Raw genomic sequence first — 22,836 nt, 5'->3', positions numbered from 1 at the left:
GTTGCAAAGTTAGCAAAGTTGAACCAATCATTACTGTCCTTGCTGAAAAATTTAGGTACTACAAGAAGCTTCTAGAATATTATGCATAAGAACTAAAGACAGAAAAGATAATTGATAGTCTTGAGGACTTTTTGTAATACAGCTTTCAGTCAGCTTTTTGTTATCTCTCCTTTTACCATGATTTGATCTAAATGTAATCTATACTTGCTATAGTGGGTTAGGCTCTTCTTTTTTTTCTACTTTTGCGGTTTTGGCTTTCTCTTACTTTTCTTCCTTTGGTTTTGTAATGTTTGTATTATATTCGAAAATAGAAAAAAACTCAGCAATCACAAAATGTTTGAAAAATGTATCACATCGTAAAAGGGTATAAACTCTCTTATAATTGTTGTTGTCATGAATGTGTACTTAAATGTACTGAACATAGTGTCATTTTGGTATGAATAGTTTTCGTCACTTTCCCTGTCTTGAATGATGTTTAGTTTGGTGGTCTTATACTATACCAGATATAACTGTCAAAGTCTTTAGAACTAAAAGCTACATCGACAAGCTTTTCAGAACGTGTTCGACTAGTTATGTTTGAAGTATGCTCAAAATTATACTGAATTTAAAGTATGCATTCTATTTAATTATCATTATTAATTATGCAAATAAGTTATTAAAACTACATTAGCAAACTGTATAATGCACTTGGACTATGATATCAATACGTGTACCAAATTAAGTTGAATTTGCAGTCTGCATTCTTAAAATATAGCCTAATTACTGAAAATCATTAATTATGCAGAAGAGGCATTAAAACTATGTGTTTCGTCAATAACCTTTATAAGATATATGCACCCTGGTATTATGAACGCTTACATCAAATTATGTAGGAATTGAAGCTTGCACTCTTCATATTACTTAAAATAATTAAGTATGCAAATTGCTCATTAAAAATAAAAGCCACCTTCAGTAACTTTTCAGGACATGCACCCTTTGATTTTGCAATATTAATGACTATATTTTAGTTTGTGTGGTTCGTAACTAAGAACGTTGTGTGAGTTTTAACAAAGTGCCTTGTAGCCTAATTGAAAGTGTATAGTCTTTCTGATTTCGTAGTAACTGATTCATTTCGTGATCCCATATTATAGATGTCGTGTGTAAGCATTAAACGTGGTTTACATCATCGTACGCTGGTAAATATTACCTTTGCAGTGAGATATTGAATTGGATCCGGAGCTGTCTGTTGTAGTACCAATGGGACATTGTCTGCAATGTGTGCTTGCTTCTTCGTGTTGAAAATACCCCTTTGCACATTCTTGGCACACACCAGTGGTGTTGTCGTAGTATGACCCTTGTCCACAAACCACTGCCAATTAAAAAACAGTTTTGTTACACCATTTATAGCGAATTTCACATTTAGTCTATTAACTGAAATCAACCATTTAAATATATTGCAACTCCATACACATAATCAGGCGTCAATGTTTTTCTTGGTACCATTTGATGTCTGTATGTATGATGGCATGTGTATATTTGACGTTCACTTCACTAAGACAAAATGTAGCAAGAAACTGAACTCATTCAATTTTACTATCTGAAAGTGTAGCATGTCCAGTTTGTTATTGGTTTGGGCTAAGTTGTATTATTACAGATGACAGAACGCAACTTTTTGATATTCGCAAAGTTTCAATGTTTTGAGAGATCACCGTGACTCCCAGCTGACATGAATTAATACTTAGAACAAATGCTTGCATTTCGCGAATAGGACTCTTCTAAGATGACAGCACTTAAAGTTATTAAAAGATCGTCGATGTCAAATAATGACTGTTTACAGGCAGCTGGAAGAACAATGACGTGATCACATTGTTTCAATATCATATGCATTGAATTAAGGCGACGGCAACACTTCCGTTTTATTCATTTATGGTGCTGATTATGTTATCACCCAATCATTTCAGTATCGTATATTTTGTGTTAAGAAGAATTTAATGTTGAAATGAATGAATGGAAGTGAGAGAGCGGGAGGCAATAGCTAGGCCTGAGGCAAGGAGCTTCGATCTGCTCCGTGGCTACTTTTAAATGATCCAGGTTAACCAGATGAACCCTGTGTGTAGTCTGAGCTAATTCTTTTTCAAGTCCAAGTCGATTCCGAGTACCGAGTAGAGAGTAACACTGATGGAAAAGAGCCACATGATATTTTGAAATTGACTGTACATTGCGTGCATTTTAAGGTTTCTATTTATCGAGAGACCTGGGGCCTTAGAAATCAACTCCATAATTCAATTTATGTGGAAAAAACTAAATAGCAAAATAGCTTGCTATAATATCTCGAATACTGTCATTTATGATAAACATTTATTCTTTTCAGAAGTCCTTTAATGTCATGCCAAGTGTCATGTCATTGCTTTTAGGATAGTTTTGTGATCACTATCAATAAATAAATAAATAAAATATAATGTCACCATTAAAGGAGGACAGATACCAGGTTAATTTTATCATAGCTGTATACTTTGATACCCTTTAAACTGCCTATGTAAAAGCATTCCACCATTCACAAAGCTTCGCAATTATTATTATTATTATTATTATTATTATTATTATTATTATTATTATTATTATTATTATTAAACTTACAGCATTTGTCATTTTCTAACGTCGAACGTCGACGACAATCAACGTCAATATCCACCTCCGGGGTCTCAGCACCTAGTATGGTGATACCATCAATACCTCTAATAAATGCATCAACCTCTGTTATGTAGAACGTCACCACTTCATCAAGTACATCAACAAGGTCTGGCTCACCATAATAGATCTGTTTATACATATGAAGTAACAAAATGGGGTATTGTTTTAAAAAGTTGCTGTTACTGTTTTGGCCATAATGGTTTTTTGTAACGGAGAGAGGAGGGAATTGAGAAATGTTATTTAAAAATGAGTTTAGCTTTTCACTTAAACATTCAAAACTTCGGATGAAATACATAAACCTACGATTTGTTCACAAGAGCACGTGTTTTTGAATACCATTGCCAATTGCATTGCTTTAAGGGATGACCTAATAAGTCAGGTAGACGAATTGATCGTACTCCTTGTGACAAACCTTTATAAAGTTTACATACATACATACATACATACATACATACATACATACATACAGTGTATTGAGTATTATGCATTGCTCCCAAATACTTTGGCTTCGTTGAGCCAAGAACAATACGAGTGACCTAAAAGAGCAGCAGCAAAACTTTAACGTCATCAGAATTTTCCGGCTCAATGAAGAAACATATTGGGAACAATTATAATTGTACCTTAACAGTCCAGAGACACAATTTATTGTGCAATCGGGGAAGGAAAAACTGATGAAGAAATAATATATTTTGGGCACAGCCAATAACGAATATGTGCGTTCCTGTGACGTGAAACGACCAGCGAGAGTGTAAATTCCATACTTTTAGTTTAAAATGCATTCAACTTTGTTTGCGTGGGATGTAATGAAGGCTGTCAATTGACAACATACCAATGTGTACGAAAGTTGTAAGTACATTGGCATTTAATACCTCTAATATGTCACCGTTAGCACAAGCAATTTACCTACAATATAAGGCTATGCATTTTACAGTCATGTGCAACATGTAATTCTACGAAATTCACTTATAAATTCCCCGTTTTCCAAATAATATACGAACTGAGGCCTTTTAGAACAATTTTGTGCCCCATGTATAAACAGGATAGCAGCATACCTGGTTGTGTAGTCTTTTAACTTCTAGAGAAATTGTGAATCGTAGTACAGTATCCAGTGAGCGTTTAGCAGTTGTTGCACCGCAGTTATAAACAACATCCTCCGCGTTACATATTGTTTCATCACTACAATGAGTAGCACCTTTTATAGTGTTTGTTATATCTATCAGAAAATCGAAAAGTATGTCTCTGATTTCCTGGCTTCCACTATCTGTAGTACACGCATTTACAAAGTACTGGAAGTCTATCTGACCTTTAACATCATTTATATCAAATGGCTCTAATTATGGAAAAGAAAAGAAAAGGTTTGTAATATGGAAAGTATTGAGTTCGATTATTTTATTGCATGCCAAAAAAATATCAGTTATCGGAGAATCAAGAGATCAGGGACTCGAGCCCGAAAGCTCACGAATAAGAAGTATGTAATTTTTAATAATAATAATAATAATAATAATAATAATAACTTTATTCGTCATGTCGATCATGAAATTTTCGTTGCATTGACAGAAAAAAGACAAACTACATATCCACACAGTTTACATTAATTAAATACATAATCCATGAAAAGTAAAGTTAGGATTACAATACATATAAATACATACATACATACATACATACATACATACATACAGACAGTATTAACAAACTTTTCTACTAATGATCTTAATATAAACAACTCGAGACATTTCTCAACTATTCTAGCATGCTGTGAACATCAATATATGCCTTCACTGTTATCAAAAGTCGTCTAAAGACATATAGCATAGGAGATGTTGTACATAATGCCGAATTTTGTTATAAAATCGTTCATATGTTTATGCCAGTTCTTCTATAAGATTAATGCTTTAATATGTACAATACCATATGTATTTTACATATTCAGCACCTTCCCCACCACCATCAGCCCCACCCCCACACACCACACCACACCACACCACACAAATATAATAAACGTATTTAATTTCTTGTTCTAAATTCAAAAACTTACCTGTACAATTAGGTGACTTTTGATAATCAAAATTATCTGGAAATATTTGATCTTCATGGCATGGTTCTAATGCCCATACCCATTGCCCCTTTTTCTCTTTATATTGACAAATGTATAAGGAAGCAGGTTGGCTTTCGAAGTCATACTCTATATTACAGAGCAATACACATATCTGGCTACCGGAAAGGTTAGTAAATTCACAACCAATACCAACATCCCACGTAGTACAGGCTACCGCTCCGTTCTCAGGAATTGTTTTAGGTGAACACATATACTCTGTAATGAAACAAATATAACAAAGTAATAATTGTACGAAATTTGACTTATTCACTCTTGTACAATCGTCAAATATAAAACAAATAGTAAAGGGAATGAAGTGTGTTTGAGTAAATAAAATATAATGAGATACCAATCTTACAAAAAAGAAAGAACACAAACATCCCTTAGACAATGTTTACTCTGTATGTGTTACTTTTGTGTAAGTTTTTGTTATCACTGGCAAGATTCAGGGCAAACTGTGTATGAGGGATGTTTTCATGTTATCCTTGTGTCTGGTAGATACCTCAATATGAACCTTGGTGATCAAATTAGTCGTATTAGTCCCATACATTGAATTTAGATTTGGATTTGGAATTGAGGAGAGGTTTAGATAATCCAAAGTCAATAATTATGATGCTGGTTCATGGCATTGTTTTTGCTATATCAGTGTCTCGTGCAAAAATTGTTTTTCAATGGTCAAGATGATTTGGTGTGGTTGATGTAGTCATGAGAAATTTGGACTTCAAAAAGAATTGAGTGGTGAAGTAGTACATGAAATTAATGTAATTTTGTACCCAAATGTAGGTACACGTGTAACCTGGATGGGTATACTACTATTTGTGTTTGATAAATGTAGTACCAAAATGATGAAAAGGTACATCTTCATTTTGGGCCAAAAGTAAATAAATAAGACTAACTCCAAATCTATTGGCAGATGGCTCTTCCGGATACCACTTTATGTAACATTTAAGAATGGGAATATTTTCAAAACTGCATGTTACTTCCAAAATTTTGTGATTCATTTAAGATATTAAAGATTAAGGTTGTTTAATTGTTTATATAGAAAGCAGTTTGCAAGTGTACTATTATTGAAATCTTCAGAAAATTACTAAAACGCAATTTCAGTAGTACTATAGTGCATTCTGACATTAGTTTGTTATAACTGTATCATAGTGTTTTAACCCTGTGTGTGTGTGTGTGTGTGTGTGTGTGTGTGTGTGTAGAGGGGGGGTCCTCATATTTTCCTCCTATCAAAGTGGGGGGGGGGGTCATCACTTTTTGGTTGTGGATACTGGGGTCTATCTTTTTAATAACCGACAACAAAAATTTGCCGCCCCCCCCCCCCTAGCCGTACAAAATGAACAGTCCCTAAGATTTAAGATTGCCATATTATCTTATATAAGACATATGGAAGTTGGATGCTACAAATCGTAATCGTCAACATGAATGATTACGCTAGACATGCAATACCATTTAAACTAAAACCAGCAAAGACTTTAATACATCACAAACAGATAGAAGTAACTGTACTAGATGATAGCCTTGATAATTGTCTTGTCTTGACTAACTACGGGCAAGTGAAATTCTAATCTAAGCCAGCTAGAGATGAAATGGTCCGATTTTTAACGAAATTTGAAACTATTATGCAAGAAACATTTAGCTTCCTGCCTGTGATGAAAAGATGAATCACTTCTTTGTCTGTGTCTGTGGATGAAGACACCAAATACACACGTCAAAACATTGTCGCCCGATTGTCTGCATCTAGTTGTAATGCGTTTTACGCAAACAATTGCATGGTGGTCTGAGGGTGTACTGTGGCTGATTTCATAACCGACAAAATGTAGCTAGAAATTCCGATCTTGCTATCTAAGTGCAGAATAAGTTGATACTTCACATAGACATACCAACAATGGTTATTGTGAAACTGCACGAGGCACTATTTCCACTTTGATCTTCAACATTGTATTCGACAGTTGTTGTACCAATGTAGAACGAAGATCCAGAAGTATGTGTTTGAGTTACGTTCACATTTATACCATCAACTATGTCGTTGTATACTGGTTCTTCCCAGGTAACTTGAACGGGAATTATATTACTTGTTGTGCTGTAATCGCTGGGACAATCAATAATTGGTGGCTCATCGTCTGTTGGAACAAAAACATACAATACGTTGAGAAAAAAAAAGATGTGATCACTGCTTTAGTAATATTTTCATGTTTTATTTATTCCTCCTATTTATCAAACTTGTAATAGCTCAAACTCGAAAGTAGTGAATTTCGGCTTCTTCAACTTTGTTGTATACATATTACCATATTACCATGGGAGGACATTCTTTACTACCGGTATTCCCATGCTATGAATGTTATGTTAGGTTCATGGAGTGTCCATACTTCTTACAAAAAGATAATTTGCAAGCCAAATTACATACCAATACATATGACACTATCATCACTCTAGTTCCCATCAGTACATGTAATGTCAACTTGATTCATCACTTGTATGATAACCAATAGAGGAAGGCTATTAGGGCATAAGCCAGCATACCACTTTCCTTTATCACCATTGTGACAATTGGCAAACATATCACTTACCAATACATATGATTGTACTACTAGCACTCCAGGTCCCATCGTTACATGTAATGACAATTGTACTTAATCCATCACTTGTATGATAACCAGTATTACAGGTATATGTACAGGTTACATCATGTAAATAAGGTGAAGCACATGACCCAGTTGCTTGTGTTAGCATGGGTGTACTGCAATCAGCTGTGGAAAGGAATAATCTAAATTAAAACTTGTTCATTCACTTTAAACAAATATCCCCATCCATAAATTTCATTAGTAATGCGAATAGTAGCTACATATTTCTCAACTGTACTCTTACACTTAAACTTTCTCCACGGATATACGATGGCAAATCTGGATATTCTACATAGCAAATTGAAGATTTATGTAGTCCAGTAAGCATTCACTGTTCAATGACGAATTCTTCACCATTGAAAGAAATGGTATGTTGGAGTCTAACATATTGCTTAGTATTGTCAAACCATTTCAATGATCAACATCAATACTTGGTCCACTGCCATTCTCTCTCCAGATGTCCCCCTCCCACCCTATCCAACTAATTGAAATATTGATTTATCAATCTCCGAAGGGTTTTAGCATCTGTCATCTTCATCAGCTAAAATACAATTGATATGCTACTGCATAAATCATCACTTATAACAATTGCACCCTATTGAAAACAAATCACTTACCAACACATATGACACTACTAGCACTCCAGGTCCCATCGTTACATGTAATGTCAACTGTACTTAATCCATCACTTGTATGATGATCGGTATTACACGTATATGTACAAGAATCACCATTTACATAAGGAGATTGAGAACATATTTCTGATGCTTGTGTTCCTGTAGGTGGTGTACCACAATCAGCTGAAAAAAGAGTAGATGAAGACGTGTAATATATAGAGGACACATAATAATCATACCATCATTAATTAGTTTCAGCAATTAAGCTGTATCTAAAGAATGCGCATTTCAAATTCCACAATATTCTGTACATACACCAAGCATAATAAGCACACACGTCATAAAAAGCTTGTTGGCATACTGTTTAGTTTTAAAGAGTCATTTGTATGATTAACAATTTCAATAAATAGGCTATATCTTAAGAATGGACTCTTCAGATTTTATATAATTCGATACATACATCATATGCTATCATATCATTTCATATTATATCATATCATATCATATTATATCACATTTTGCTATATAAAGGCTAAAATCCTATGAGCGGGTCGAAATGTCAATAGCGAAAATAAACTCTGTCCATCATGTCCTCATGATGTGCATATGCAACTATCATATTACAAGATAAAGTGAAAAGAATAACTTAATAAATTAATATGTAAATAAATAAATACTCCAGTTAAATAGTAAATGTCTGCATGTTCATGTTCCAAAGTCCTTACATAAAGACCAAATAAATTCATGTTATCCGTAGTAAAAGTCCATTGAAAACACTGGTGAATACAACTGATACAATAGAGAACACTACAGTTCAATCAAAAATATCGAACTTTAGCGGCATTGTTCCCAGTTTGTAGCATCACAAAAATGAATGATAATTACAGACCACGAATAAATTACGTTAATTTTGAAAAGCTTCATGTCTCTTGACTTAGTAGATCGTAGGTCACGTTAGATATATATTTATAGTCTGCCCACCGACTATCCAAACTGTTCTTGAAAGAGTCAAGAGTAGTTGACATGACAATTAATGCTGGCAGATTATTCCATATGTTGATGACTCGATTTGAAAAATAATTTGCCCTCGCGGATAACGTGCATATGTTCTATGCATTTTGTTGATATTGATTGATGTGTATAATTATCATCTTAACACTCAGTTGAAAACAAATCACTTACCAATACAAATGACACTACTAGAACTCCAGGTCCCATCATTACATGTAATGTCAACTGTACTTGATCCATCACTTGTATGATAACCAGTATTACAGGTATATGTACAGGTTTTATCATGTAAATAAGGTGAAGGACATGACCCAGTTGCTTGTGTTAGCATGGGTGCACTGCAATCAGCTGTGGAAAGAGATACAATAATGTTTATTCAATTATAGCGATATCCCGCGCAATTTTAAACACATTCCATTCCACAACATCATACACACGACGAGTAGCGGCTACATCTTTTCAAACTGTTATCCCCGTCCCCTGACCCCCCCCCCCCCCGCACTCACACATATATCCACGCACAAAGGATGGCTAGTAGGACAAATGCACCACTTTTCTTCATCACCACTGTATTCAATTGAAAAAACAAAATTACTTACCAATACATATGACACTATCATCACTCCAGATGCCAGCGTTACATGTAATGTCAACTGTACTTGATCCATCACTTGTATGATAACCAGTATTACACGTATATGTACAGAAATCGCCATTTACATAAGGGGATTGGGAACATGTTTTTGATGCTTGTGTTCCTGTAGGTGGTGTACCACAATCAGCTGTAAAAAGAGTAGAGGAAGACGTGTAATCTATTGAGGACACATAATAATCATACCATCATTAATTAGTTTCAGTAAGCTGTATCTAAAGAATGCACTTTTCAAATTCCACAATATTTTGTACATACACCAATCATAATAAGCACATATGTCATAAAAAGCTTGTTGGTATACTGTTTAGTTTTACAGAGTAATTTGTATAATTAACAACTTTAATAAATAAGCTATATCTTAAGAATCGAATCTTCAGATTTTATATAATTCGATACATACATCAAAAATAATAACGTGCATATGTTCTATGCAGTTTGTTGATATAGTTGTTAGTTTTCGTATGAATCATTTGCATAAATTAAATGATTTTGGGAAAGGTACACTGATGTTGAAGACTTGATTCCTTGATGCTTATAATTATCATCTTAACAGTCAGTTGAAAGCAAATCACTTACCAACACAAATGACACTACTAGCACTCCAGGTCCCATCGTTACATGTAATGTCAACTGTACTTGATCCATCACTTGTATGATAACCAGTATTACACGTATATGTACAGAAATCGCCATTTACATAAGGGGATTGGGAACATGTTTTTGATGCTTGTGTTCCTGTAGGTGGTGTACCACAATCAGCTGAAAAAAGAGTAAGGGAAGAGGGGTAATCTATTGAGGATACATATAATAATCATGCCATCATTAATTAGTTTCAGTAATTAAGCTGTATCTAAAGAATGCACTTTTCAAATTCCACAATATTCTGTACATACACCAAGCATAATAAGCACACATGCAATAAAAAGCTTGTTGGTATACTCTTTAGTAATAAAGAGTGATTTGTATAATTAACAATATCAATAAATATGCGATATCTTAAGAATGGAATCGTCAGATTTTATATAATTCGACACATATATAATAACGTGCATATGTTTTTTTTGGAGTTTGTTGATTTTCGTAATGAATCACACACACACACATGTACACACACACACACACACATATGAAGGTTATTAGGACATAAGCCAGCATTCCACATTTTAACACCATTATACTCAATTGAAAAACAAATCACTTACCAATACATATAACACTACTAGCACTCCAGGTCCCATCATCACATGTAATGTCAACTGTACTTGACCCATCACTTGTAAGATAACCAGGAGTACAGCTATATGTACAGGTTTCCCCGGGTAAATAAGGTGCCGAACACGAAGGTGTTAGAGTTGCGTATGTTCCCTCAGGTGGTGTACCACAAGAAACTGGGGGGAAAAAAGTGTGGATGCATATTATCAAACTAACATGCTCTGATTTTGATCTTTAAGGATAGAACACATAAAATATGTGCTAGTGGCGTTGTAGCTTAAATATGTGTTATCATTTCTAAAAAGCAACTACCTAATTATTAACCAAAAACCAATCAGCTAAGTATACCTGAGAAGAAATATCAAAGCGAAATATGAAGTGTTTGACAAGACATTTTGTAATATTCCATGAGTTCTAAATTCTATATGTATGTACATCACATGAATACGTCCGAATATTCAGCTGTATGACATCAAACAGGACAGGAAAAGAATATAATCGCCCTCGTTCAAACGAATGTTTTTGTCCGAATTGTAAATTTAATTTCATCAAATGCAATGGAACTTCACTTTATCTTAACACTCGGGTAAGGGAGGCAAATATATCAGAACACGAATTAGGTCTGTATTCATTCCTTTAAATATGTGTGAAATATGAAAATATAATATAGTCGTCTTACCAGGCACACATTCCCCGCCAGACATTTGGTAGCCAGCTATGCATTTACACTGATCTATGGATGTGCTTGCGATGTTACTTGTTTCTGAATTGTCAGGGCATGCTGTACATTGAACTGCATTATAAACTTCGCTGTAGGTATTAACTGGACATGCTGTTTTGAATAAATGAATAAAGAAAATAAATAAATACAGCTACACTTCACTGGACATATACAATAAACAGTTTTTGGGACTCGTGATACTAAACAAATAAGTGCATGGGACTATTTGTTAAATTTAAAGTGGAGCTGGCGGCAGATTTATACACGAACACCTGTATTCACACATTTAATCAAAATCCTACTCAAGGAGAAGGGAGACTTCCAAAAACATTCTCTCCTGAGAGCAGAATTCGCAAGGTTCACATTACTTCCGCATTTGAACTGAAATTAGGTTATGCATCTGTGATTAATTTAGCTACACTCACTTTGTTTGGAATTGTAATAAATGTACGTCTGCCAACTACAATAGTATTTAGCTCTGGTCATTTATTGACTGGTATTATGTGTTTGTTGTTTTTATTTGCGCGTGTATGTATGTATGTCTGTCTGTCTGTCTGTCTGTGTGTATGTATGTATGTATGCATGTGTGTGTATGTATATATATGTTTGTTTGTATGTATGAATTTATGTATGTATGTATGTATGTATGTATGTATGTATGTATGTATGTATGTGTATAAACAACTAAACTAAAATTAAAAAGGGCATTAAAATGGTGTATTATGCCTAAACAAATTGTTTTGTTCCGGTTACCAGACCCCACCTAGTTTTTGTCACGCCGACCCTAAACTCTTTTCCACGTATTCGACAAAATAAAAAATAAAATCGCGAAAATTATGATGTCTCGCAAGAATTAGTGGATGAGGATGCAGTAATTGACATCAACTTAAAAAGACAATATAAAATTGTTCTTCCATTCTGTTACTGTAATGGTTGTATATCTGATGATCAGAAACACAGAGAGCATACGGAAAACAACTGAAAACATAACTACCTGAACTAGACATTCACATATGAAAAAAAAAAAATCTAATCGTAGATAATCTTGACCAAAAGTGACTTGTTCATAAGTACATAACACCTGGTACCATAGGACAAAGCCAATTCCTTTGATAAATAATCATCTAACATCTTCTACAGAACATAACCAATCAATCGGTAAGTATATTATCTGGGCTTGTAGTCCAAAAATACTGAATATTACCTAATTTGTATGTGAAGGGTCAAATATTCTTGTCATTAAAAATGACGTCTTTGGTCGTGTCTTTCTATTTATAGGCTGGCCAAACAACCTCAATACTTATCTACTTCTGATCTGCACTTCAAAAGGCTGGAAAATAAAGTGGTAAGGTGATGGCAGTACCTCTAGATCTGGCACGGTCAGAGTACCATCAGGCTAGCGCCCCCAGTCGCTTTAAAAATAAGCGAAATAGTCCAAGGATCTAGCAGATAGATAGACAGACCCACTATATAACACATTGCAAACGGTACCGAGTATCTGAGTTTTTAAGTTTCAAAATATTTCTTACCACAGCATCTACTAGTGCCTACTTTGTAACCAGGGTCACATGCACACATATACACACCCCTTCTAGTACCACAGGCACAAGTCGATTTGGAATCACAATCACATGCGTCACTTCCAGGTAATAATTGCAGCGTTGAGGAATCTGATGGAATGATGACGACATTGAGAGTTTATAAAATAAGACTAAATTATAATAACAATAGTATTTCTATATTTATTATTATATTATCATTGTCATAGTTCTATCTGTAATGATTATTGTGTTTTAAGGTTTTACGAATAGCTAAAAAATGTAGAATCATAAATAGGTAGTACAAAAATCAGCAGTACAATAATAACACCTACACGCAATTAATCTATTTGTCGACAGATAGAATAGGAATTTCGAAGGTGGATAGGAGATATTTGAAAACCTATATATTCATGTATCATTCATACATCTGTAGGCTGCAGCCCTAGTATAAAACTGATTTCCAAACTCTTTTAAAATAATATTACATATATATCACAATATAATGCACCGTATATGGTATGTGTATATATACATATATATTTGTGCTTCTACTTACCATCCGTGGTGTCTCTGGCTAGGTTTGCAATGTCTCCGGATATTTGGTTTAAGCTGAAGATGTTTTCTTTTGTAGCAATTTCCTCAAGTCTAGGCCGATTTAGATAGCCTAAAGTTACAGCAAATGTATCTATATTTTCTCTTTTGAGTTCGTCTAGCACAGCACGAAATCTTCTTGGACACACTCCTCCTCTTCCATTAGTCAAGAGTATTATAAGCCTGCAGTAAAATGAAATGATAAGTCAAGTGTGCAAATATGTAAGGACCAGATGTAAGGTGAATGCCTTCCGTAAAAACATGTTGTTTTTATATCTTTTATTGTCAACATATATACCAAATTATAGGAATGTTAAACATGTATTGTTAAGACAAAAGGGACATGGGCCTTTTTGTGATAGTCAATGTATTCACCAAGTTATAGGAATCGAACTTTTATGGTTAAGATACCTCCTAATTATCGAAAATTGTTAGTTATAGAAGTGACTTTTATCACTGAAATTAAAAAGGTACACCAAGCTATCAGAAACGTGTCCTTTGCATGTACCAAATTATATGAAATTTAAATCTTGTATCATTAATTATGCAAATAACTCATTTAAATAAAAAAAGCAACAACAACGAGTTTTAAAAGACGCGTGTGTTTTGGTATTGTATTTTATATGTATTTTGAATCATCCTTACTGAAAATCGTTTATTATTCAAATGGCCCATTAGTTTCGTAGGATGTTTACAAAATCTAATTGGTTTTTGCCATGGCCATGAAGAAGATATATAGCAAACAAGCAAACCTTTATTATAATATGATGCTGCAGTTCCTGAGATATAATGTCCCTGACCAGACAGACAGACAGACAGACTGGCAGGCACAGGTAGGTAGGTAGGTAGGTAGGTAGGCAGGCAGGTAGACCGGCAGACAGACAGACAGACAGACAGCCAGACAGACAGACAGACAGACGGGCAGGAAGTGAGCCATCAACGGTGATGAGGGTTAGTAACCTCGGTCGAACGAGTCCTTGGCGATTGAGGGCGCTAGGCAAAACTGAGTGATTACAGCAAAATAGAATACGCCTACACCCTGTGGAAATATACCGGTAACGACACACTGCACCTATAAATCATTACTACGAGCATGGCACATTTGACCTGATAAAGTAATATGAGAACCAATGAGAGCGTGTAGTCCTAAAACTAGGGGCATTGCAACAGACTTCTATTGGAGTAAGACTAGGGTCCATCCGTAAAGCGTCACTTTTTCGTGCACTAGGATTTGAGAAATGATTGTCTGTTCGTGTCAAAACATAGACATTTTAATTCAAATCTTATTTCTGAAATGCCATTTAGCTATCAATATGATACATGTACAATGCTGTGGAGGTCACATCTAATGATCATGATATTTTGCGAATTACTACACGGAAATTGTCTACTGAGAGACCAATCATAACACATGTATTGCAGGAGTACAATGCATCCGTGTTTTGTTCACAAACTAAATATCTGACACAACTTCTTTGTGAAATGATGAAATAAGGTATCTTTAATGAGTTTAATAACTTTATTGTCACATGTAGCAGTGATAACCAACTACAATAACAGTTCAAACGAGATAACTCTACAAAGGATGTGGATTTCACATGCATGGGGAGATGTCTCATAATGAGCTCTAACCTACTGAGGGAGATACTCAGCCAGCCACCCGCAATCATGTTTTGGGAGAAGGACTATTATCACCGTGATTGCTACTGTTTGGGAGGAGACACCTCCAAAGATGAAAACCTTTTTGAAATTTGGGCAATGTAGGGGGCCACTTAGAGGCATGAAATATCAAACCACAGACAAAATTAACTTATTATGTCATGGTCACTTTAAATTTATTGTACTCAATATGATTTAATGGCCATCGGCCCAAAATACAAAGGAAATTCATACATAATCTGATAAAATGTCACATTCTCATTTACTTCTTTTCTCAAGTGTAGTGCATGGTAAAGAAAAACAGCGAGTTTTTGGATTATATCACTGTCTTCAGAACGCGTGATTTCTAAGAACTTAAATTTGTTCTCAATAAAACTGCAATGAGGAAAATTTGGGTCAAACGCGATATCGTTACGGCTCATCGTGTCAGTGCTCGTCGGGGAAACAAACCACGGTCAATCATAGTTGAATTTCACCACAATACGACGATAACGTTACCGCATTGTCAGCAAGAGAACGATTAAAAACACGCAATATCGGTATTGGTAAGACAAGGGAAAAAGGCAATCGAAGACTCGGCCACAATGGTTGTGAGCCGAGCTACGAAATTACGGAAACTGTTCATAGACGTAATCTAATGCCTTACAATGCTTGAACATTGAGACAATTTTACAATGCAGTACATGTTATCTGGCTATGAAGTGTGTTTTGTTGTGGCAAAGCTGAAATATATTTTGCTCATGTGCTCTTGGTAAATGACATCTGAAGTTTAATTTGTCTCCAATAAAATCACAAATAAAAAGCAAAACATTACAAGACTCTCAGAATGTTGATGGCCCAATAACTGCTCGGCCCCTTCCCATGGTCGTAAAGTATTGCTCATTCCTTTTCGTGTACGTTGGATATGCAATAGCTTAGTTTAATTTCAATTCACTCTTGTATGCATCATCACATCATGCAGTTCCTGAGATATAATGTCCCTGACCAGACAGACAGACAGACAGACTGGCAGGCACAGGTAGGTAGGTAGGTAGGTAGGTAGGTAGGTAGGCAGGCAGGTAGACCGGCAGACAGACAGACAGACAGACAGCCAGACAGACAGACAGACAGACGGACTGGAAGTGAGCCATCAACGGTGATGAGGGTTAGTAACCTTGGTCGAACGAGTCCTTGGCGATTGAGGGCGCTAGGCAAAACTGAGTGATTACAGCAAAATAGAATACGCCTACACCCTGTGGAAATATACCGGTAACGACACACTGCACCTATAAATCATTACTACGAGCATGGCACATTTGACCTGATAAAGTAATATGAGAACCAATGAGAGCGTGTAGTCCTAAAACTAGGGGCATTGCAACAGACTTCTTTTGGAGTAAGACTAGGGTCCATCCGTAAAGCGTCACTTTTTCGTGCACTAGGATTTGAGAAATGATTGTCTGTTCGTGTCAAAACATAGACATTTTAATTCAAATCTTATTTCTGAAATGCCATTTAGCTATCAATATGATACATGTACAATGCTGTGGAGGTCACATCTAATGATCATGATATTTTGCGAATTACTACACGGAAATTGTCTACTGAGAGACCAACCATAACACATGTATTGCAGGAGTACAATGCATCCGTGTTTTGTTCACAAACTAAATATCTGACACAACTTCTTTGTGAAATGATGAAATAAGGTATCTTTAATGAGTTTAATAACTTTATTGTCACATGTAGCAGTGATAACCAACTACAATAACAGTTCAAACGAGATAACTCTACAAAGGATGTGGATTTCACATGCATGGGGAGATGTCTCATAATGAGCTCTAACCTATACAGGCTGCGGGAGATACTCAGCCAGCCATCCGCAATCATGTTTTGGGAGAAGGACTATTATCACCGTGATTGCTATTGTTTGGGAGGAGACACCTCCAAAGATGAAAACCTTTTTGAAATTTGGGCAATGTAGGGGGCCACTTAGAGGCATGAAATATCAAACCACAGACAAAATTAACTTATTATGTCATGGTCACTTTAAATTTATTGTACTCAATATGATTTAATGGCCATCGGCCCAAAATACAAAGGAAATTCATACATAATCTGATAAAATGTCACAATCTCATTTACTTCTTTTCTCAAGGGTAGTGCATGGTAAAGAAAAACAGCGAGTTTTTGGATTATATCACTGTCTTCAGAACGCGTGATTTCTAAGAACTTAAATTTGTTCTCAATAAAACTGCAATGAGGAAAATTTGGGTCAAACGCGATATCGTTACGGCTCATCGTGTCAGTGCTCGTCGGGGAAACAAACCACGGTCAATCATAGTTGAATTTCACCACAATACGACGATAACGTTACCGCATTGTCAGCAAGAGAACGATTAAAAACACGCAATATCGGTATTGGTAAGACAAGGGAAAAAGGCAATCGAAGACTCGGCCACAATGGTTGTGAGCCGAGCTACGAAATTACGGAAACTGTTCATAGACGTAATCTAATGCCTTACAATGCTTGAACATTGAGACAATTTTACAATGCAGTACATGTTATCTGGCTATGAAGTGTGTTTTGTTGTGGCAAAGCTGAAATATATTTTGCTCATGTGCTCTTGGTAAATGACATCTGAAGTTTAATTTGTCTCCAATAAAATCACAAATAAAAAGCAAAACATTACAAGACTTTTAAACTCTCAGAATGTTGATGGCCCAATAACTGCTCGGCCCCTTCCCATGGTCGTAAAGTATTGCTCATTCCTTTTCGTGTACGTTGGATATGCAATAGCTTAGTTTAATTTCAATTCACTCTTGTATGCATCATCACAGCCAAGCAAACCACTGTATAAGATATTACATGCTATATCAGTGTCTCATGCCAACTTTTGTTTCAATGGTCATGATGTGTATATAACTTGTAAGTGACTCAAATGTATATGGTCAGGTGTATTATTCCGAAAATATAAAAAAAAAATCCCCTTAATTTTGAAAAAAAAGTGCGTTTTACTGACATGCTAAAGCTACCATGAGGATACAAAGCCCATCAAAAAAATTGAAATGTTAAAAATATGGGTATAGTAGGTCGGGACAGCTTTTTTATTTTTTCAGGCCTAAGGTAGCAAAATAGAAAACGCCTACACCCTGTTAAGATATACCGGTAACGATATATTACAACTAGAAATATTACTACGATAGTGGTATATTTGACCTGATAAAGTAATGTGCAATGAGAGCGTGTACTCGTAAAACTAGTTGCATTGCCACAGGCTTCTGATCAATGCGTAAAGCATCACCTTTTAATGCTCCAGGATTTGATAAAGGTTGTTCTTTTACTTAACATTTAAAACACATAATATTTTTCATTCGGTTGGGTAAAGATCAAATCTGAGTTCCCCTACCAAATAGAAAGTAATTATAACCATATTTCCCTATCATATTCAGGTGCCACAACAGTTATCATAGCACGTTCTATGCAATAACAAATTCAATGACTATGTCAGACTATCATAGAAGGGGTATTCTGACTGATTTGAGTTTATTTGATTTTGCGTCGAAGCAACATTTTTCAAAACAAACAATATAAAATATAAAAGGAGGTACAGCTACCCCCCCCCCTCCCTCCTCCTCCATTTTAAAGAAATGTGGTATAGGTGAAAGTTGGTAAGATATTTTCCCTGCGTGAATTTGGTGCTTCCTGGCATCCAAGCTAAAATTCCCCTTTAACAATCGTTTGCTTATTCATGAGATATTCAAAGTCAATTATTGAGTTGGTCGTGGATTGAAATATTTGCTTTCGAGTGTCTAATAGTTAAAATATCTGGTGCTGGACACCTCTAAAACCACTTGTAGGTTTTACAACTATTCGACGATGGTTTTTAAACCATTTCATAAGTGGTCGAGAACAGCAGATATGCATACATGTCCATCCATCCTTCGATTTAACAATCCATCTATCTAACTTATTTAAATAGGGTAGTTCTTTCAAATGTGAGGCTGCTCTCCCAAGGAGACCTCTTAAACTAAAACTAAAAACGATAAAAATGCATCATAGGCTACAAATAATTTCAATTTCAAATACCACTGAAACAAAATTACCAACGAAATACAATACACACACACACGCCATACACATACACATACACATACACATACACATACACATACACATACATATACGAAGAGTCTTGAATGTTGCCATTAGTAATATTCAATTACATACATTAAACACTGATCGAAATTACTAAAACTTACTAGATATACAAACAATAAGAAATTAAACTCCGAAGTTACTACGAGTTATTACAGTTTACCGAATAATTGCGTTTGAAAATAATGTATCAAGAAGTCTGCCTTACATAGTTGGGTAACATATTCCATAATTTGGTTACTGAATAGTTATGAGCTTTGCCAAGAAGTGTGGTATAGGTGAAAGTGAGTAAGATATTTCACCTGTGTCAATATGATGTTTCCTGGTAACCGACCTAAAAGTATGTGATGTGAAATCATAATATAACTCCCTAGAACGCAAAGTTTATGAAAATACCATTATTACCTGGAGTGGCGTCTCCCTTTAACAAACGTGTGCTTAAGCTATATGGATCCATAAAGTGTTCACATACTAAGCCGTTCAAAAAATACAATACATACATGTGTGTTTTTTGATATCTAATTTTACAAGTAATGTTACTCTAGTTTAGGACATTGTCAGAGGAAATTCTAGGTTTTGTCTGTAAAATTATTTACTAGTGTTATTAACTAGTTTTGTACTTTATCCACACTGTAATTAGAAACATTCAGCCTTCACCAGTTTTACGAAAGATGTCAGAAACGTCAATTATTGAATTGATTGTGGATTGAAATATTTGCTTACGATTGTCAATAGCAATATAACCTCTTTTGATTTGTAAAATTCAACTAATCACATTTCAATAACTGATAGTTATAGTAGATGTCAGAGAACATTTACTATCATGAGGCTGCACCTCGAACAAAATAACAGACGGCTAACCAAAAAAGTCCTAATAAAAACAGTAAATGTCCGAGGACGTGTACTGTAACGAAGTTATACTTCGAATTCGACGAGTTTTTAGGTTTTTCACCAGAAAGTCAACCTTGTTATCTACAGCTCTGGTATATAACCTAACTTCCATTTTCATGTTAATTACAAACTTCACTATAGAAATCCCATCCCGCACTTCTCCGCCAAATATTAAAGCTCATGTTCTCCCTAAAGTTTGGTGTGAAATCCACGAACTTGGCAAGGACTCGTTCTGTAACAAAACGTCAGTCCCTAATTGAGCAGTATTTCCGTTTAACCCATCCGTAGTTCTGTTATCAACGCTGTGCAAATATGCATTGCCAAATCAATGAACAAACTATATATGGCGGGGATTATTTACACTAAAAAGTGTCCGCATACAAATTATTATATCGGCTGCGCCTCGAAAAAAATAACAAATAGGTTAACCAAAAGTGTACGAATATTTACAAGTAAATGTTCTTTGACATGTCCTATAACTATCCGTAAGTTATAGGACACGTCCTATAACGAAGTTATACTTCGAACTCGACTTTTTTTTAGTTTTTCACCAGAAAGTAAACCTTGTTATCTACAGCTCTGTTACGTAACCTCGCACCTATTATCATGTTAATTACAAATTCACTATAGAAATCCCATCCCGCACATCTCGGTCAAATAATCCGATGTTTTCTCCAAAAGTTCAGTTTGAAATCTACGAACCTGGCAAGGACTCGTTCTGTAACAAAATCGAGCAGTATTTCCGTTTTACCCATCCCTTAAACATTAATACAGTGATCAGCGTTATCTTTCTGGTTAAAAATGATTTTAAAAGTGTACCTTTTGGCATCTTGACGTGATGTTTTCAGTATCTCTAAAGCTTCTCGGAGTCCATAGAATGTATAGGTACCAGACACACCTATATACGGGCTTGAGTTCACCTCTTCTACAAAGGTACATTTGTTCTTGCCATCTGAGTTGCTAATGTAGTCGATGTTACGAACAACCTTACTGGTGTAGGCATAGGTGACAAGCGCAGGAAGTACATGCGTTGTTGAAATACTGAGCTGGGTTGATAGGTCTTTCACAAAGTCGATCTCGCATTTAAAGTTTGTAGACCCAATACTACTTGAACTATCAACCACGAATACGATCTCAGTAGCGGTAGATGCGTACGGCTCTAACTTATCAAGAAACGACTTTGTTTCATCCGTAAGACCTTGAGCACATAAAAGTCCGTTCATGATAAAAGAGATGTACAGTATTAAACGATAGTACATCATTTGTTTTAGAGGTGTCATAATGGTTTTACCACAGAATTCTATGAGCATACGTAGTGAGTTAGCAACTACTGATATCTGGTGTTGAACAAATCGAACACCACTTCAGTGTAGTTTTCACGACTGTCCTACGTTGCTTTTAAACCATTTCATACGTGGGCGTGAACAGAAGATGTGCATACGTGTCGGAATGAATATGATGACAACGGTTGTTTCGTTTTTCAGATAAATTTAACAATGTTATTGACGAGTTTTTTGAAATCAAATATGAAGAAACTTTGAAGAAAAGAATATGTGAGTCAACTTTTGCTGTGTTTTAATTGAGAAGTTAAGAATCAACAGGCTACTTAGAGGAATCTCATGGTACGTATGTGTCAGCACTGTATGGGAGATTTCTAGTTTCAGGCTTGAAAGGGTTTAATTGATTTTGAAAATATACCAGTATTTCTTGAATGTGTAAATTTGGCCCATGTCAAGGATTAATTCGTGTTTGCTCTGATGATACATATGTTTCAACACTGTGTGGGAGTTTTGTAATTAGCTAGTGAAATATTCGAACTAAGAGCAGAAATGTTTGTCTCTGTCCTACGAAAGCCGATACGGCTCACATTTTCCATTGCGGGTTTTTTTTCCCCATTCCATTTTTTTTAATTTTTTTCCATTGCGTTTTTTTGTTGTTTTTTGGTATTCCATTTTTTACATACATACATACATACATACATACATACATACATACATACATACATACACACACACACACACGTATGTACGCACGTATGCAGGTGGGGGATGCTGTCTCTACATCTCTGGGGGTGTTGTCTCCTGTATAGAGGCTTGTTAATGCAGGAAGATGGGTTTTTATTACATCTCTAATTGTCATACATTGGATGGAGCCTTCCACCATTTTTTTTCTGAATTTTGAATTCTGAATTTTGAATTTTGAAGTACCATACCTTGTAAGAAAACAATATGGCGGAGGAGGGTTCCGACATTTCCGCCAGTATATAATGCACATACACATGTAATAAACAAGTTTTCTATGGATGTTTGTCACACTTTCACCTGTATAAATGATTGTACGTATGTGTATGTGTGTGTATGTGTGTGTGTGTACCCATACCTTGTGAGAAAACAAGATGGCGGGGGAGT

General features: G+C 35.3%; 1 protein-coding gene across 1 annotated transcript in view; it reads right to left on the bottom strand.

Moving 5' to 3' along the window:
- LOC144450611 (sushi, von Willebrand factor type A, EGF and pentraxin domain-containing protein 1-like) overlaps positions 1 to 21,781 on the bottom strand; it is a 28,457-nt gene extending 6,676 nt beyond the window's left edge. The window contains exons 1-15 of the mRNA XM_078141255.1: positions 21,248 to 21,781; positions 13,706 to 13,923; positions 13,138 to 13,278; positions 11,567 to 11,719; positions 10,878 to 11,063; positions 10,252 to 10,434; positions 9,620 to 9,802; positions 9,192 to 9,368; positions 8,010 to 8,192; positions 7,339 to 7,518; positions 6,652 to 6,891; positions 4,709 to 4,984; positions 3,723 to 4,000; positions 2,617 to 2,797; positions 1,187 to 1,348 (exon numbers count right to left, since the gene is read on the bottom strand). Of these exons, the coding sequence (XP_077997381.1) occupies positions 1,187 to 1,348; positions 2,617 to 2,797; positions 3,723 to 4,000; positions 4,709 to 4,984; positions 6,652 to 6,891; positions 7,339 to 7,518; positions 8,010 to 8,192; positions 9,192 to 9,368; positions 9,620 to 9,802; positions 10,252 to 10,434; positions 10,878 to 11,063; positions 11,567 to 11,719; positions 13,138 to 13,278; positions 13,706 to 13,923; positions 21,248 to 21,738 (3,232 nt within the window). The 5' untranslated portion in view covers positions 21,739 to 21,781. The remainder of the gene's footprint in view (positions 1 to 1,186; positions 1,349 to 2,616; positions 2,798 to 3,722; positions 4,001 to 4,708; positions 4,985 to 6,651; positions 6,892 to 7,338; positions 7,519 to 8,009; positions 8,193 to 9,191; positions 9,369 to 9,619; positions 9,803 to 10,251; positions 10,435 to 10,877; positions 11,064 to 11,566; positions 11,720 to 13,137; positions 13,279 to 13,705; positions 13,924 to 21,247) is intronic.
- Between the last annotated feature and the right edge of the window lie 1,055 nt (positions 21,782 to 22,836).

This window comes from Glandiceps talaboti, chromosome 20 (assembly GCF_964340395.1).
Source record: "Glandiceps talaboti chromosome 20, keGlaTala1.1, whole genome shotgun sequence".
Taxonomy (NCBI): Eukaryota; Metazoa; Hemichordata; class Enteropneusta; family Spengelidae; genus Glandiceps; species Glandiceps talaboti.
The sequence above is the reverse complement of the archived record's forward strand: the minus strand, read 5'-3'. Positions and strand labels throughout refer to the sequence as shown.